Source organism: Myotis nattereri, assembly GCF_964212035.1.
Source record: "Myotis nattereri genome assembly, chromosome: 16".
NCBI lineage: Eukaryota > Metazoa > Chordata > Mammalia > Chiroptera > Vespertilionidae > Myotis > Myotis nattereri.
Window position 1 is genome coordinate 55,755,686 of NC_138091.1, and position 17,409 is coordinate 55,773,094.

Sequence of the window (17,409 nt, forward strand, 5' to 3'; positions counted from 1 at the left end):
GCACCCACCTGCCACACAGCCGTTCCCTGTCGCCTGGGCCCCTGCAGGCCTGGCGGGAGCTGACGGGGACGGGCCCTGTCTCGGCCTCGCCTTGTACCTAGGACTGCCCAGCGCCGTCTCCGGGGGCCCTGCCGCCCCGCCCCCCTCTGCCTCCTGGCGCAGCCGCTGGGCAGCTCCTGCCATGTTGGCCGCACTAACGATGTGTGTTTCTGGCCACTAACCTCCCCGAAACGTCCCCTCGTCCCCACCTCTGGGACCGCCCCCCCCCCCCCCCCCCGGCCACCCATCGGCACGGAGGCGATTCCCAGCCCCGCGCACAGGGACGTGCGGTGCCGTGTGAGGTCCCATCTCAGTGGCCACAGCACCTCCCACCTCCCGTCCAGACACAGGTCGTTTGGAGGCAAAGCCCTACTGACCAAGGGGGGCGTTAGTCAGGTGAACGCTTGCCCGGTCAGCAGGCGCGGCGAGGCCGGCTCCTCCACCTGAACCTCCCCTCCCCTCCCTGCGGCCTGGTGTTCTGAGCCGTCGGTCAGTCTGGTTGGGTCAGTGCGCCTGGCCGCTCGCCTTCCATCAGACCACGTCCCTGTCTCCTCGCAGGTCTGGCCCGAAAGGTCTCCATCTATCTTGACCACAGTAAGCAGGGAGGTGAGTGCCCTCTGCCCCGCGGCCGCCCAGGGCCGGTGGGCGCTGCCCTCTCTGCTGGCGCCTGTCCCCGCGCCTGCGGTGCCCTTCGGGGCGGCAGAGGGTCAGGGCTGGGCTCTCCCTCGTTCCATCCGCACCGATCCGTCCAATACAAGGACGTTAGCCGGAGAGCACCCGCTGCCCTGGGCGCGTCAGGGAGCGGGAGCCCTGAGCCGAATCCCAGTCCAGAGGCAGCCGCCCTAGGGCCGCCCTCCGGGGCCTCCTCCCTCCGCAGGTGGGGGCTCCAGCCCAGCGGCTCCACATCTCACCCCCTGTGTTCATGGAGGGTCCGCATTCTCTGTCCTCTCCAAGCCACGCCCACTGGCCCAGGAATGGGAACAGCACGTCTCCATCTGCTGGCGAGGGCCTCGGCCGCCCCCCCAGGCCCCAGGCCCAGACCCAGGGCGCACACGCTGTGTCCCAGAGCAGATGCTCCAGGGCGAGGTTTTTCCCACCAAAATTGTCGAAACAGAACCTTTTCCCCCGAGACGTTCACTCAGGGCCTCTGGCAGCCTCTGTTCCCAAAGGAGAAGCCCGCACGGCTTGACGAGCACCTGAGCGCAGGCAGCAGCGGGCTGAGGGCTGAGGACTGAGGGCGAGAACAGCCTGGGGAGCCTGGCTCGGCGGGCGGAAGCCCCATCAGATGCTGTCCCAGGAGGAGACAGGGAGGGTGCTGAGGGCATGGTGTCCCAGGAGGAGACGGGGAGGGTGCTGAGGGCATGGTGTCCCAGGAGGAGACGGGGAGGGTGCTGAGGCCATGGTGTCCCAGGAGGAGACGGGGAGGGTGCTGAGGCCATGGTGTCCCAGGAGGAGACGGGGAGGGTGCTGAGGCCATGGTGTCCCAGGAGGAGACGGGGAGGGTGCTGAGGGCATGGTGTCCCAGGAGGAGACGGGGAGGGTGCTGAGGGCATGGTGTCCCAGGAGGAGATGGGGAGGGTGCTGAGGGGCTGGGTGGGGGCAGCGCCACCCACACAGGAGGCTGGGCGGCAGGTCCCACTGGGACTCTGGCTCTAGGGGCGTCTGCGACTTGCAGCTTCGTAGCGCTTGCGGGTGCGGTGCTGCCCTGTCCCAGCCCAGCGCCCGGCGAGGGCTTTGTGTGCGTTTCACGTCACCACGTGGTGACTCACAAAGAGGCGGAGCCTTACCACCAGGCAGCAGTGTCAGTCTTTTTCTAGGAGCGTCGGTATCGGTTCTTAGAGTAACAGCCTGGTTGCCCCCACATGTGCCCCGGCCAGGGACCGGCCAGGGATCGGTGCACAGGCGATGCTCCAACCAACGGAGCCCCCGGCCTGGGGGACACGTGATTCCTGTCCGGGGCCAGGGCCTGAGCAGCCTCCCAGCGACTGTCCTCTGTTTCGTGGCTCGTTCTTCATGGCAGGCAGCACAGCATGGGCCGCGTGTCCCTGGGAGAGAACAGAAGCACCTGCGGGCCCTGGGACTCACCGCGCAGGGCTGAGAGCTCTTACCGGGAAGCCTGCGTGAGGGGGGAGGAGACGAGGCCACGGGGCCGCCCAGAGGAAGGACCGTCCCTCGGGGACGCTCTCCGCCCACCGCGTCTGGAAGGCAGGACGCAGGCCTGGGGGCCTCGGTGGGCGGGCACTGCAGCCCGGGAGGGGGAGCGGCTGTGTGTATGTGAGAGGCTTCCGCAGGCAGAGGCCCCGTTTCAGGTGACCCCTGGGAGGTGCCTGCCTGGGGGAGGTTCGTCCCAGGACGGAGCAGCCAAGGGAGGCTCCCGGCATTAAAAACTTCTCAAAAAAAAAAAGCAAAATGTTAGCAACTGTGAGATCAGGGCGGTGGGTACCAGGGTTTCTACCGTGTTCTTCTCTGTGTTTAAAACGTTTGCAACTAAACATTTAAAAGTAAATCTTATTCTGCCCCCAGTGTGGCCAAGTGGTTAGAGTGTCAGCCCAGGGCCGCGGGGTTGAGGGGTCAATCCCGGCCCGCTCAGGGCGCTGCCGGAGACAACTGGTCAGAGTGTCTCTCAAGCTGATGTTCCTCTCTCTCTCTCTCTCTCTCTCTCTCTCTCTGAGTGGGGAAAATCCCCTCAGGTGAGGGTTAACGACAACACATTAAATCTTATCCTCAGTAGAGTCCTCCCGTGAGGTCTCAGTGCCGTAGTCGCTCGTCCGCTGTCCCGTCCGGCGTGGGGAAGGCGGCTCCCGGCCCGGTGCCCGGCCAGCCTCGGGAAGCACTGCCGGCTCCTGCCCACGGCAGGCACCGCAGGCCCCGAGCTCCCAGCGGCCGTGCCCAGGGATCCTGGACAGAGTCCGAGGGGGACCTGTCCCTCTGGCAGTGCCTGGGCCGCAGGGATCTGTTGCCCTGCCCAGGACGGGTGCACCGGGAGCCCCGGCTCGAGCCTGCGTGGGTCTGGGTCCTGGGTGCCGGGGTGGCGTCTGCCCAGAGCTCCCAGATGAGGCTGTGCCCGTCTGTCCCCAGGTGCTGGGATGGTGGTGGACTGGGAGCAGGAGACCGGCCTCCTCATGAGCTCGGGGGATGTGCGGATCGTGCGGATCTGGGACACGGACCGCGAGATGAAAGTGCAGGTGACCGCTCGGGGTCCCCGCCTCCTCCCGCCACGCCCTCCCTGCAGAAAACCCACAATGAGGTCACTGAGCAGCTGTGACATGTCAGTGACCGGTGGGGGGGGCGGGGACAGGGGGCCTGGGCACTGGGAGCCTTCAGACCCGCGGGCATCGGGATCGGGTCACAGGGCGGCGCCTGCCCAGCGTGACAGCCCGGCCGACCCTGCTCATCCCAAATGCTGATCACCGAGCAGCCAGGGACTAGTGACCGGGTTCTGTGCTCCCTAAAGTCCCTTTTACTGTCCCTGTTAAAGGGACCGGAGTACATGGGTTTGTCTGGCCCTCCGGGGAGGTGCCGGCCCGACCCCCAGGGCTGAAGGCTCTGCCCCTCCCTGCGCCACCCTCTCTCTCTGCTCCTCCTGCACTTACAGCGGCCAAGATGAGGGCGGGTGCTGTGTGGGCCGGGAGCTCCCCTAGGGCCTAGGCCCTCCCTGACAGCTGGCGTTCCAGCAGAGCTAATGCTCCGACTGCCCAAGGGCTCGTCTTTCTTTCCAGGAAAGAGGGAGGCGTTGGGAAGTTTAATTGGCTCAGTTACCAGCCTGTTTGCCGGCTGCGACCCAGGGATCACATCTCGGCGTGGCTCCCGGCTGGGCCCTGGTGCGGCCTGTCATTGGGGCCCCAGTGGCCTGACTCCATTCCCAGCGGCCCTGCAGGTCTCCTGGGCTCCGCGGGCTCCATCGCCTCCCCGGTGGAGCAGGCGCAGTCCCTGGCCCGGCGGCAGGCACGCCCAGCCACTGCGGTGCTCACCGGTCTCTGCGCTCGGCCCTAGGACATCCCCACGGGCGCTGACAGCTGCGTGACCAGCCTGTCCTGCGACTCCCAGCGGTCCCTCATCGTGGCCGGCCTAGGGGACGGCTCCGTCCGCGTCTACGACCGGAGGATGGCCCTCAGCGAATGGTAATGCGGCTGCACCCGACCCACCCGGTGCCCCTGGGGCCCATGGTCACATCTCTGCCAGGCTGCTGGGCTCGGACGAAGTGAGCCCAGGGCCCAGGGCACTGCAGAGGCCTCACACCCTGTGAGTGTGGACGGGCCATGGGAGGCGGGCCCGGGTCCAGGTGCTGCCTCCCGAGCTGTTCCCCGGGGAGGCTGCTGACTACCCCTCTGTGTCGCACGTGAGCAGCTGTGGCATTGGGACCACGTGCATGGGCGCTGGTGGGGCAGGCGATGAGCCGGTGAGGGCACCTGTGTGGGTGCTGAGGAGCTGGTGTCCGCTGTCCGCCACCGGCCCAATGACAGCGCACATTGCACCCTGGTCCCGCGTCCCCCGCCTGCCTGCCTGGGGCTCTGACCTGTGTCCCCCACTCTGCCCGCAGCCGCGTCATGACGTTCCGGGAGCACACGGCCTGGGTGGTGAAGGCCTGCCTGCAGAAGCGCCCCGAGGGCCACATCGTGAGCGTCAGGTAACGGCTGGGCAGCTGCCAGGTTTCCCGCTGGGAACGTCCCGGTGCCCACCAGCCGCGGTGGCGCCCGCACAGCAGGGCTGGCTCGGTCCCCCCGCTGGAGCGGCCGGGGTGCAGGGAGCAGGTGGGAGGCTCGCCCCTCAGTGCGCACAGGCCCTCCGCTGGCGCCTGGCTGTGGGGTCCCTGCCTGAGCCACAGTCGTCCACCCATAGCCCGGTTTCGGCCTCCGGTCCCTCCTGTGCTGAGAGCAGCGAACATTCACTTGCCGTTAAAGGGACAACAGATGTCATTTACTGTCACGGTCGCCGTCTGCCCTGTGATCGTAAACACAGAGCGTGGCTCTTGGAATGACACCCACGGGCCGGGCCGGGGAGAGCGCCCCCCCCCCCACCCCCCGTCCCCACAGCCCGCTCCCTCCCCGGGGACAGAACGCAGCAACTGCTCGCTCCCCCGCTCTGCCCTGCGGCGGCCTCGCTGCTCCCGCGGGGCCTGGCAGCCGGGGTCGTGGGTGGGCCTCACAGGGCCTAGGAGGCGCCAGGCAGCCTCCGCGTGCCCGTCCCGGCTGGCGGGCCGGCCTCCCCTCCCCTCACCGCGACCCCTCTCGGCAGCGTGAACGGGGACGTGCGCTTCTTCGACCCGCGGATGCCGGAGTCCGTGAGCGTGCTGCAGATCGTGAAGGGGCTCACGGCCCTGGACATCCACCCCCAGGCCAACCTCATCGCCTGGTAGGTGCCCAGCCCCTGCTGCTCGCCCCCCCCGCCCCCCCCCCCCCGCAGGCTGGGCCTGTCCCTGCAGACCCTGCCCTCCCCGCGCCCCCCCCCCCACCCCCCCGCAGGCTGGGCCCGTCCCTGCAGACCCCGCCCTCCCGGCCCCGCCCCTGGAGGAGGCGCTGACAACCCCGCCTCTGCCCCTGCAGCGGCTCCGTGAACCAGTTCACCGCTGTGTACAGCGGGACCGGGGAGCTCATCAACAGCATCAAGTACTACGACGGCTTCATGGGCCAGCGCGTCGGCGCCATCAGCTGCTTGGCCTTCCACCCACACTGGGTCTGTCCCCGCCCGGCGGGAGGGACCGGGGCCCCTGAGCGCCAGCAGCGAGCGGGTGGGCTGCAGCCATGCCCCCCACCTTCCTGGGCCCCCCACCCCCGCCCCTCAGGCAGCACCCCCGTCCTCGGGAGGGGCCCGGCTGCAGTAACGTGAGACACCCCCCCTCCCGTCACCTCTGACCTGCACTAATGTCACCCTGGAGGAATTGCCCCTGAGGAGTCTTCTGGGCAACCACATGCATGCGCGCGCACGCGCGCACACACATGCGCACACACCCATGCACACACACACATGCACGCACACACGTGACCCGTGCCTGTCCTGTGTACAGGCATCCACACAGTCACAGGCTAGCATGCGGCTCTGCCGAAACACACGCCATTGGATCCCCAGAGCATCCCTGGGGCAACCCCGAGAGGTTCAGGGACCAGGCAGCTTGGGGGTTCCAGCTGTGGGGGAGGGGGCACGGTTCTGCTGGAAGCCACAGCCCCAGCCCCGTCTGCACCTGCCCCCCCTGGGCCCGCTCACCCGCTCACCCGCCCCCTCTCCTCGCAGCCTCACCTGGCCGTGGGCAGCAACGACTACTACATGTCCGTGTACTCCGTGGAGAAGCGCATCAGATAGCGGCGCCCGCGGGCCAGGCCGCATGCACAGAGGGGCCGCTGCCCGGACAGGTCCTGGCCTGGCTGTGAGGCTCCGGGCTGCGCTGTCTGCCTGTCTGTCCTCGCTGTGGCGCCGTGGCCCATGAAGTCCCCCCCGCAGCGTGATGGTGTGATGTCACGGTCACTTCCCGCTGAGACGCGGCCTGAGGCCGAGGCGCCGGCGCCGCTCCTCCCGTCCTCCCTGTCCTGTCCTTTCTTCCGAGAGTTTTGAAGTGGAAACACTCGTTTTATTTTCCACGGGACCCAAGCCTGAGCTCCACGAGCTCCGAGACGGACCCGGCTTCTCCAGGCTCAGCCGCCTGGGTCCCTGGGCCGGCACAGCCCGGCCACGCACCAGCAGGGGGTGCCCAGCCGGCCGCAGCCTCGCTGTGCACAGGGACAGCTCCGAGCCGCGGGAGGGCTGGGGTTCGAGACCAGCACCGAGGAGATGGAGGAGCTGGCACCTGGGCCTCCCGCCAACTCCCTGGACTCAATCCACCCCCCACAGCGCAGCCATCCTCCGGCACAGGCGCGGCCTTGGGTTCGAGCTTGGGCCCCTGTTACCAGGTCCCTAGAGAAGGGGCCTGCAGCCTTGGGCAGGAGGCAGGTCTTTGGTGACTCAGCCACCGCCTGAGGCCACGGGCACGTTTCCCTGAAGGGCGGCAGCCAGGTCCGTGATCTTCCTGCCTGTGCTCGCACACATGCCACACACGTGTCACACACGTGCACGCAGGGAGGCACAGCTGGAGGCCTGAGTGTCTGGTTAGACGACATCTTGTCTGCAGTCCCTATCCCCACTGTGCAGCCATAACGCATAAGAGCTCCTCACTGCTCACTGTATCGTGTCTGTGCGTGAGCAAGTGCACAGGCCTGTGTATACACGTGTGTACACGTGCATAATCATGTGCAGATGTGCAAGTGCACAGGCATGTGCAGACGTGCGTGTCTGTGTGTGTGAGTGCCATGGCAGGGGAGCAGCAGCCGCGGCCGATGGAGGCCCGGGAGGGTGTGCGGAGACGGCACCTGGAACTCAAAACCACCTCAATGATGATGTTTGAAACGCATTTGGGAATCAGGGTTATTCGTAGAGGAGCGAGGTGGCTTCACTCATTCTGCCAGCAAGAAGCCAATAACCGTGAATGTGCGTGAGCGCCAGCGCCCGTGGAGGTCGCCTGGCTGCCGCGTCCTGGCGGGCGGGGCTTGGCGGCCGCCTGGCCTGGGTGTGCTGGGCTGGCGCCTGCACTGGGGCTGGACGGGCGGGCGCAGGAGGGTCCTGCCCGCGGCCCTGCGTGCTCCCGCCAGGAGACGGTTCTGGGACAGAAGTCCCACGCCCCCCGCTGCGTCCGCGGGCGCTCCAGCGCGGACCCCCAACCTCCTGGAGTGTCTGACAGATGGAGCGGGTCCCCCCAGGTTCCAGGCTCGTGTGTGGCTCTGTTTGAGACGAAACCATGAGCTGCCCCCGGCGAGGCTGTCTTCACAGATCTGATGCGAAAACTCAATCATGAAGTTACAGGCACAGGAGCCTGCCCGAAGGTCCACTACCTATTTATTCTACCACAATGAGACTCGAGAAGACGGACGGACGCAGGACTGCCCTGTGGCCGGGAGCTCGGTGACGGACAATAAACGCTGATGAAATCGTGCGGGAAGGGCAGCTTGTCTTTTGGGAAAACGGCATGAGGGCCACGTGGGCATGAGCAGTTGGGGGGGGGGGGGAGCCTGAAGACGGGTCGCCAGCCTGCAGGCCGGGTCCTGAGTCACCTCACACCTTCGGGCAGTGGCTTCTTGAGGAGGCCTGGGGACAGGCTCTGTCGCCCCCCGTGACAGGAAATGGGGGTCAGGATCCTGACCTCAGGGGCTGGGCAGCCCCCAGAAAAGGGCTGTGCCACCTGCCGGGGAAGGGGACGTGAGGTGACAGTGGCGGCCGCAGGGTGTGGATGCCCTGGGTGTGGTGAGGGGCTGCCCATGACACCAGTGACCCCCAGGGCGGGAGGTCACCCGGCACCGCCACTGGGAGGCCCCTTGGCCTCCGGGAGAAGCCCCCCCCGCCCCCCGTGCCGGGTGGGTGCTGCTGCAGCGAGGGGTCCTGGGTGCTTGTGTGTTTCCTTGGGGGCTCCAGGCAGGGTCCTTGGGGTGGGCAGGAGCTGCCCCGGCCAAGGGACGAGGGGCAGCCAGTGGCAGGGCAGTGGGGGCCAGAGAGGGGCCAGGCGGGCTGTGACCAGGGGCACCGGGAGGAAGGGCCGGGTGGAGCCACATGCAGCCCTGTGCCTGCTGCAGCGGATCCCCCCTGCGCTGGCCAGCACCCCCAGAGTCTCGGCTTCCAGCAGCTCCCGGGAGAGCGGCGTTCCTGCCCTCCAGCTTCCGCAATCGCCCACGACGCCTCCTCCAGGCAGCACGACAGCCAGTCTCACCCCCACTCCCCACGGGCTCTGCCCCTCAGCCTCTCCAGGACCCTGTGGTGACACTGAGCCCCAGGCCTCCAGGGCCCGCTCCACATCGGCCGTGGGTGGCCCAGCACAGCTCCGGGTCACACGTGGCCATCCTGGGGCTTAGATGCCCTCCAGGCAGGACCCAGATGCCCCGGGGCCTCAGCCAGGAGCTGGGGTGGAAGGGAGCGCCTGTCCCGTGGGGAGAGACCTCGGGTATGGCCCTGCGCCCTGAGCTGCCTGCGGAGGGAGGGGCGTGGCCTCAAGGGTCAGGATGGCCGACGGAGAGTCTAGGTGCCCGTCCAGCAGGGGAGAGGGTCCCGGGCTGGCCAAGCCTGGTGTCCACCGACCCCTGGGGCCGGGCCGCGTTTGGGTGGCTCGTTACCGCCCAGCAGCCTGGCCACAGGCCGCCCCTGCGTGTCTGCCATCCGGTCCTGCAGCGCCACCGCGTGGCCACATTGGGGACCGCCGCAGCCCGGCCTGGCCTGCGCGAGGCTTCCAGGGAGGTGGACACCCGCCGCCGAGCGCTGCCTCCGGCCGGTCACCCGGCTCTCTGGCCCCTAAAGACGCGTCTCAGCCCTTGGCCCTCCGCCCCGCGTGTCCCCTCGAGCCACCGGCAGGTCATGCAGTGACGATCTTGGGGGTGAAGGTGTGTGTGTCCCTCATTCATGTGGGCGTCCCACCCCCAGCACCGCAGGGGCGACCGTATTTGGACAGAGGTCGCCCTAGAGGTCAAGTTAGAGAGAGGTCCGCGTGGCCCTCGCCCATGTGACCGCGTCCTCGTGAGAAGAGGCACATGGACAGACGCACAGGCAGACGGAGGCTGAGCTGATGCCTCCCCAACCCCAGGGCCCCGCCAACCCCCAGCCGCCGGGGGAGGGGGGCCTGGGCCAGTCAGGGGGCGGCACCCCCACCTTCATCAGCAAAAACCCCAGATCTGGTGGATGGGGCCTGGCGGGAGGACTTGATGGAGTCCTGGCCTGCTGCCCAGTGGAGGGGCGGGGAGGAGGGGTCCCCTGTGGTCGGTTCAGGTGTGAGGCCCCCTCCCGCCCCCCAAGGGCCTAAACCGTGGCCGCGTCACCGCCGAGGAGGGAGCCGCCACCAGCCGCGCGCTCGCACCTGCCAGCGGGGCGGGGCGCCTTCCGGCCCCACCCGGCGGCAGGGGAGCTGGGGGGCGCCCCCCGCGCTGCTGCGCCTCCGACGCGGCGGCGGTGCCTTCCGTGCGCCCGGGGCACCGGCGGGGACGCACTGCAACCTCCCGCGCGGGCGGCAGGGGGCGCTGTCGCGCTCCGCGGTGCTGGCCCCGCGCGGCCGCCGTCGGGGGCGGGGCTGCGACGCGTCCGCGGGGCGACGGGGCGACGGGGCGACGGGCTCGGCGGCGGGCGGGAGGGAGGCGGGGGCGCGGCCGGCGCGATGGGCAACCTGTTCGGCCGCAAGAAGCAGAGCCGCGTCACGGAGCAGGACAGGGCCATCCTGGTGAGGCCGGGCGCGCGGGCCGGGCCGGCCGGGGAGGGGCCTCGGGGCGCGGTCGCCCGGTCCCCGAGTCCACGCTCGCGGGGCGGCTCCCCTCGCGGGTCCGCGGGCGCCGGGCGGGGACGCGGGTGGAGCCGTCGGGGAGGCCTGGCCTGCGCCCGAGGCCACGGGGCCCTCGCTCCGGTGCGGAGGCCGGCGCCGGCCCCCAGGCTCTGGGACGCGAGCGGGTCTCGGGCACCAGCTGCCCCTGCCGGGATCTGCTTCCGGGGCCTCCCGTTGCCATGGGGACGGCGATGCGCTCCCGCTTCCGGGGCGCTCGGGGTGGGAGTGTTTCCGTGGGAAGAGGAGACGTGGGCGCAGAACCGGGGGCGCTGGACCGAGCAGCGCGACCCGCGCTTTCCTGCTTTTCTAAGTTTCCTGCCGCGAAGACGTGGTTTTGTCCCGAGGGAAGTGACTCCCGTGACGCGGTTCTTCTCCCGGGGCTTCCGGAACCGTGAGTTCCAGGCGGTTCTTCCCGGAAGCACGGCGGCCCCGGGCGCGGCCGTGGCGGGAGAATGGGCCGCGGCCCCGGGACAGCGAGGCCGCCCCCTCCCTTGGCCTCCGGCCGCTGGGCTTCTCCGCGAGGCCTGTCTCCTGCCAGGTGTCGCCTCGTGGGGTCCGCACGGGCCGTGGCCTTTGCACACACTTGCCCATCGTCGCCTGGGGTTTCCCTGGGGTGGAAGGCGGGGGGGACCGTCCGCCGAGACCCCTCTCTGCACAGCGCCCCCCTTGGGCGGCCCTCCCGCGTGGCCACCGCCGGGTCAGGGCTGGCTACCGGCCCGGGAGGGAGGGCGGCGGCCGGAGCTGGGAAGAGCGCGCACCTTTCACGGTCGCGCGTCCCCACCGACCACAGGCCGGGCGTGCGGGGTGCTGGGCCCGGCCCCAAAGCGACCGGGGAGGGCGCCCCTGCAGACGGAGCGGGGGGCCTGCACGGGGCCGGTTCCTCCCCGTGCGGAGCCTTAGGGACGCGCACCCCCTGGCGCGCTGGCTCAGGGCGATGCCCCCGAGACGCAGGCGGCAGGTGCGATGCCCGTGTCCGCAGGCGCCCCCTGGCGGTGGCCAGGGAAGGGCCTCTCCGGGTGCACAGTGACCGGCCTCCTCCCTGGGCTGCGCAGGGGCCCTGGGGCTCCGCAAGGTCGCGTGTTGTCCACGCAGACGCATAAGTGACCAGAGCGGGGAAGCTAAGCCACAGGCCGGAGGCAGGGCCGGCTGCTGGGCGGGTGACCGTCAGCCTTCGAGGGGCCGCAGCCCCCGACCCGACCCAGAGCCCCGCTCTCCTCGCAGTTGGCCTTCGGTGCCCGCGGCGGTGGCTCAGAGCAGCACGCGGGCACGGCCGGCGGGGGGGCCGCCTCCCCACTAGGCTCCCGGGCCACCCCGCCTGGCGGTCAGGAGCGTCGCCGGACACCGCCCTGGCCGCCGGGAGGCAGGGGGAGCCTGGCCAGGCCGCACCGGGGCCCGCGTTCACCGGGTCTGTGTCCGGGGCCCGCGTTCACCGGGGCCTGTGTCCGGGGCCCGCGTTCACCGGGGCCTGTGTCCGGGGCCTGTGTCGGCAGCAACTGAAGCAGCAGCGGGACAAGCTGAGGCAGTGCCAGCGGAGGGTCGCGCAGCAGCTGGAGCGCGAGCGCGAGGTGGCCCGGCAGCTCCTGCGCGAGGGCCGGAAGGAGTGAGTGCGCGGCGGGGGCCGGGCTGGGGGGGGGTGGGGCGCTGGGTCACGCCGGCTCCTCTGCGGGCGGGGGGCGGGGGGCGGGCTGGGGGGGCGCTGGGTCACGCCGGCTCCTCTGCAGGCGGGGGGCGGGGGCCGGGCTCGGGGGGCGCTGGGTCACGCCGGCTCCTCCGCAGGCGGGGGGCGGGCTGGGGGGGGCGCTGGGTCACGCCGGCTCCTCTGCAGGCGGGGGGCGGGGGCCGGGCTCGGGGGGCGCTGGGTCACGCCGGCTCCTCTGCAGGCGGGCCAAGCTGCTGCTCAGGAAGAAGCGGTACCGGGAGCAGCTGCTGGACAAGACGGAAAACCAGATCGCCAGCCTGGAGACCATGGTGGGCGGGGCCGGGGTGGGGCTGGGGGCCGGGGCAGCGGAGTCCCCTTTGGGGCTGACACGCGCCTTCCCTCTCGGAGTGCTCAGGCCGGGACCCCGAGGGGCTTGAGGGAGGGTGGGGGCCGGTGGCTCTCGCAGGTGGGTGGCTGGGGCTGGGCCACTCTGGTGGGGGGGGGGGTCGGGCCGGGTCCCGGGCTGGCGGGGTCCCTCCCTCTGCTGCCAGAGCTTCTGGGAGGGCGGGAAGGGCGGGCAGGGCACAGCCTGCGGCCCCGGTGCCTCGTCCTGATCCTGCCGAGGAGGCGGAGGCGGCTGACCTGGCGGGGCGGCTTTCCTCAGGTCCAGAGCATCGAGTTCACTCAGATCGAGATGAAGGTGATCGAGGGGCTGAAGTTCGGAAACGAGTGTCTGAATAAGATGCACCAGGTGGGTCCCCTGGGCCTGGCCCCACACAGCGCGGAGGCCACGCCGGCACCAGGCCAGCCACGAGGGGCCGGTGTGGACGGGGTGGGGAGGCCGTCGCTGCGGGAGGGAGTCTGGCCAGGGTGGCCGACTCGTGTCCCCCGAGAGCAGGGCGATGGGCAGGCGCTGCGGCTGGGGCCACAGGTGCTAACGTCACAGAGGAGAGTCCGGGGGAGCTAACAGGAGGGCTTCCTGGAGGAGGTGACCAGCCTCATCTCAGAGGCAGGTGGTTGGCTGGTGAGGAGGGGGCGGCCGAGAGGCTGTGCCACACCCTGCCCTCCCTCCTGGTGAGTGGACGGGCGGGGGCGCGGGGCGGGCGGAGGGCCAGGTCAGGCTGCTTTGTAGAATGTGTGTGTGTCTGTGTTGATGTCAGAGAGGAGGGAGAGGGAGAAACATCCGTGATGAGAGAGAACCGTGGATCGGCTGCTCTGGATGGGCTGCCTCTGCGCGCCCCACACTGGGGATCGAGCCCACAACCCGGGCACGTGCCCTGGCCAGAATCGAACCTGGGACCCTCTATCCACTGAGCCACCCTGGCCAGGGCTATGCTGCTCTTCTGAGGGCAGGTGTGGCCATGTGCCCGCCGGCCAAGCCCAGGTGCTGCCCTGAGGTCACCTGCCCAGAGAAAACGCTTTACACCTCTGACTTCCTTTCCCCTGAAACTGGCAGGGTGGCTTCGGGTGCCGGGTCTAGTGAGAGGGGCCAGCGGGGTCGGCGCAGGTGAGGGGTCGGCGGGGTCAGGGCAGGTGAGGGGTCGGCGGGGTCAGGGCAGGTGAGGGGTCGGCGGGGTCAGGGCAGGTGAGAGGTCAGCGGGGTCAGGGCAGGTGAGGGGTCGGCGGGGTCAGGGCAGGTGAGAGGTCAGCGGGGTCAGGGCAGGTGAGGACTCTGGGAAGAGTTGTGTCCTCTGGGCCGGCTCCACTTGAACAGGAACGGGGCGGGGGGGTCGGGGGCCGAGAACCAGCGGCCCCCCTGCCGGAGGCCCCTAAAGGCCTAGGAGCCTCGCCCTCCCGCCGTCCCTGCAGGTGATGTCCATCGAGGAGGTGGAGCGGGTGCTGGACGAGACGCAGGAGGCCGTGGAGTACCAGCGGGTAGGTGTCCGTGTCTGTGTCCGTGTCTGTGTCCGTGGGGCCCGCCTCCCGCCTCCCCCCAGCCCCAGAGACAGCTGCCAACTCGGTGACTGTCCAGGGGCCACCCTGGGGTCCCGCCGCCCCTGCCTGTGGTGGCCTCTCTTCTCGGTGAGGGTCTGAGTCGGGGCTGCCCCCCATGGGCCGCTTCCCCGCCCGGCCAGCCCCCGCTCCACCTCGGCCCCTCCTCCTGCAGCAAATAGACGAGCTGCTGGCCGGGAGCTTCACTCAGGAGGACGAGGCCGCCATCCTGGAGGAGCTGGACGCCATCACGCAGGTAACGGCCCAGCCAGCACGCGGCACCGGGACCCAGGGCCCAGCCAGCACACGGCACCGGGACCCAGGGCCCAGCCAGCACGCGGCGCCAGGCCCTTCCCTCCGAGGGGCAGAGGCGGCCCTGGGCTGGTCTCAGCCTCCCCTCCGTCTCCTGCAGGAACAGGTCGAGCTCCCAGAGGTGCCCTCGGAGCCCCTTCCGGAGAAGCCAGGTACCTGCTCCCTGTTGGGCCCGTGGGACACAGCTCTGAGCAGAGCAGGGTTCTGGCCAAGGACCGTCCAGGCTCCATGAGCACCGGCCTCGCCCTGGCCCCGGCGGGAGAGCTGACCCGGGGAGAGGCGGGTCTGAGGGGGGAGCGGGAAGAGGCCGGCTCAGCGGTGCAGGCTCCGGGCCAGCGCGCTCGGAATGTCGGGCCTGGGCCGGCCGGCCCCTGGCATCAGCTCACACCTTCCAATTCTCTGCTGGCCCCGCGTCTGCTCCTTCTCCGAGCGCCTGGGAGCTCTGTCCTCCGGCCCCGCCCAGTGCCTGCTCCCCTCCTCGCCCCGCTGACTTCTCTGTGACTCGCTGCCGTTGCCGTCCCCGTCGGGGAGCTGTGCAGCCTCTTGCAGGGCTTGCAGCCCTGGGACCTGGCTCCTGGCCGCCTCTGTCCTCTGGAAGCTTCTGCCTGTGGAGTGTCAACGTGACAAACATTTTTGTTTCCTCCACAGAGAAAGTCCCCGTCAGGACCCGGCCCCGGCAGGCGGACCTGGTGGCAGCCTCCTAACAGCTCCTGCTGGCCTGCAGGGACCCAGGGACTGGCCCACAGAGCCCCGGCCGGCCTGGCCGCGGTGCCGCGGGTGCACACGGCTCGCTGCCCGGGAGCCTCCACGCGCCTCCCGGCGGGGGTTGCTGCCTAGTGCTCGTTTCTGGATCAAGTGGCAGCAGTCAGACCTTCCGGCCAAATGCGGCTTCTGCAGCTGTGGCTCCACAGGCCGTGCCGGCCACCTCGCCTGGTGCTGGTCCCTCGCCTGGCCCTGCATTCCCTGGCGGGGGCTTTGGCAAGGCAGCAGGCACCTGACCAGGCTTCCCGGCCGCTGGCTGCCTATGGGCTCGGGTGGAAGCACGCTTCTGTGTCTGCGTTTGGGGAGGGAGGCCGGGGCGCGTCCCTGCTGGACCGATGGCTCCAGGAGCCCTGGCCACCCCTCGTCACCTGCGGGCCTGCTGAGAAAGGACATGACAGCGGGTGCTGCCGGGATGAGTGCCCGTGGGACTCCGCGGGGCTGGGGCTGGGGACCTGCCAAGACCCAGGGCTTGCCGGCCCATCCACTCCGCGCTGTCGGCCACCAAAGAGGTGGGGGCACTTCGGACTCACGTCCACCTGGAGCAACAGTCTCACTGGGTCTCGCTCCCAGCCCCAGGCAGCACCCCATTAAAGTTGGTCCTGCACACCTGCCGCCTCATGGCCTGGGGGCGCGAGGGTGGGCCAGAGGTGCCCCACCTGCCCGTGTCCCTTGACCCTCACGGCACTCACCATGGGCAGCGTCACAGCGGGGCTGGGGCTGGGCAGGTGGAAGGTGGTTCTGCGCACGGTGGGCAGGAGGCGGGCTGGGCCCCGTCTCCCTCGGGCGTGACGGGCAGCCTCACCGAGAGGTGCTGTGTGGCTCCCGACGGGTGGCCGGTCTCAGTCCTGATGTGCGCGCAGGACGCCCACGGCCCCAGAGAGCCAGCAGGCAGCAGTGGGGGGCACCCCACCTCGGGGCCTCCCTGCAGATGCACCAGGGCTGGGTCTGGAGAGGTGCTTGGGTGAAGGGATCCTCGGCAGGTGCAGTGCACGCCTCTGCCAGCAGGGGGCTCTGCCTGCCGGGCTCGGGATTTGCAGGAACCGGCAACGCCAGTGCCCATCTGGCTGCTGGGCCCCCTGCTCGTGTGGTGGCAGCTGCCATCTGTCGCCAGGACTCAGGAGGGCTTCCCCACCTACAAGGAGGAGCAGCCCCGGACCCTGTCCCTCTGCAGCCTGGTTTCTGGGCCCGGGAGGCCAGGAAGGAATGGCTGGCCTGGGGGGGGGGAGGGGGCACAGACACGGCCCCAGCCTCTCGACCCCACCAGCAGGGTGCGCCCGTCCTTTCCCTCTGCCTCCCGGGACCTGAGCGCGAGGCTGCCCTCGGGCCTGACCTGGGAGCAGTGGTGCCCAAGTGCTCGCCAGCCCCTGTGAAAAAGGGACGAGGGTGGGCATGTCAGGGGCTCACGGCTCCCAGTGTCTCCCGCTCCGGTCACCCCGGCCACGTCTGTCCCAGGCCAGGTCACAGCGTGTGCCTGCGGCACATGTCGGCACTGTCCCCTCGCCATCTTGCCAGCCCACTGACGTAGGGAACCCGTCCAAGTGTCTGTGGGACCCAAATCAGGGCATTTCTCCGGAGCTCAGCTGCGGCCTAAGGACTCCGTGAGCACACATCTGTCTACACAGGGGTCGTGGCCCCGTATTTCACGGACTGTGTCCAGAGAGAACCCCTGCTCCCCCACTAAGAGGCTGCGGACGGATGTCTCCCAGGCCTGTGCCCTCGGCCCCAGGTGGCCTGTGTGGGTGGAGGCATGCAGCGTGCAGGTCCTCTGCGGCCCAGCCCCCGGTGCGCGGGGTGCAGACAGTTTACGCAGCTCAGCGAGCACGCGGCCCACAGCGCTGGGGTGAGCTGCACCCCCAGGTGGCTGCCTCCACCCGCCGGCTGAAATGCAGGAAAGAGGCTGCGAGGCCTCGGTGGGTGCGACCAGAGCGGGGGCTGCGGGCGCCCCTCACCGCGGGGAGGACGCTCAGGCTCAGGGCTCGGCCGGCGCAGGGGGCCCTGTGGACAAACATGCCCACAGGCCCGGGGTCTTCCCAGCAGGAGGAGCTCCGCTCTGCGAGGAGAACTGGGGGACGGGACAGGCAGCATCCACTGAGCCGGGCCGAACCCCGGAGCCGAACTGACCCGGGGTGTGCAGCCAACAAGAACATGCTCCCCAGAGAATTACCCCGACCCAAAGTCAGTGTCGCGTTCACAGCCCCAGTCGGACGCGCAAAGATGGTGACGAGGTGACCAGCTTCCCGGGGAGCCAGGTGCGGGGGGTGGAGGGGCGGACTCCAGGGCGACGGACGGGTGATGGTGTCGCTGTCACCCGGTGGGTTACGCACACGGGAAGGGCAAGTCTCGGCTGCGGAGCAGAAGCCGCACAGAACAAGGGGCCGTGTCAGGCCGGGACGTGTCCTGCGGGCGGGTG

At 69.9% G+C, this 17,409-nt stretch overlaps 2 protein-coding genes across 2 annotated transcripts in view; both read left to right on the top strand.

Annotated features, from left to right (window-relative positions):
• The window catches only part of RPTOR (regulatory associated protein of MTOR complex 1), a 79,980-nt gene extending 71,980 nt beyond the window's left edge, over positions 1-8,000 (top strand). The window contains exons 29-34 of the mRNA XM_081110739.1: positions 3,118-3,224; positions 4,033-4,160; positions 4,580-4,666; positions 5,275-5,391; positions 5,583-5,712; positions 6,268-8,000. Of these exons, the coding sequence (XP_080966865.1) occupies positions 3,118-3,224; positions 4,033-4,160; positions 4,580-4,666; positions 5,275-5,391; positions 5,583-5,712; positions 6,268-6,336 (638 nt within the window). The 3' untranslated portion in view covers positions 6,337-8,000. The remainder of the gene's footprint in view (positions 1-3,117; positions 3,225-4,032; positions 4,161-4,579; positions 4,667-5,274; positions 5,392-5,582; positions 5,713-6,267) is intronic.
• A 2,139-nt stretch (positions 8,001-10,139) lies between these two features.
• CHMP6 (charged multivesicular body protein 6) lies at positions 10,140-15,605 on the top strand. Its single transcript, XM_081108842.1, has 8 exons — positions 10,140-10,255; positions 11,845-11,954; positions 12,235-12,322; positions 12,658-12,744; positions 13,803-13,868; positions 14,101-14,181; positions 14,338-14,389; positions 14,886-15,605. Exons 1-8 carry the CDS (start codon positions 10,193-10,195, stop codon positions 14,939-14,941), a joined length of 603 nt encoding a protein of 200 aa, XP_080964968.1. The 5' UTR covers positions 10,140-10,192; the 3' UTR covers positions 14,942-15,605.
• Positions 15,606-17,409: the final 1,804 nt, after the last annotated feature.

What these genes read in the sequence shown, in the direction of transcription:
- CHMP6 (XM_081108842.1), top strand. Translation starts at nt 10,193, where the DNA reads ATGGGCAACCTGTTCGGCCGCAAGAAGCAGAGCCGCGTCACGGAGCAG. An exon ending in AGCTGGACGCCATCACGCAG is followed by an intron (nt 14,182 to 14,337) that starts GTAACGGCCCAG and finishes CGTCTCCTGCAG; the next exon opens with GAACAGGTCGAGCTCCCAGA. An exon ending in GCCCCTTCCGGAGAAGCCAG is followed by an intron (nt 14,390 to 14,885) that starts GTACCTGCTCCC and finishes TTTCCTCCACAG; the next exon opens with AGAAAGTCCCCGTCAGGACC.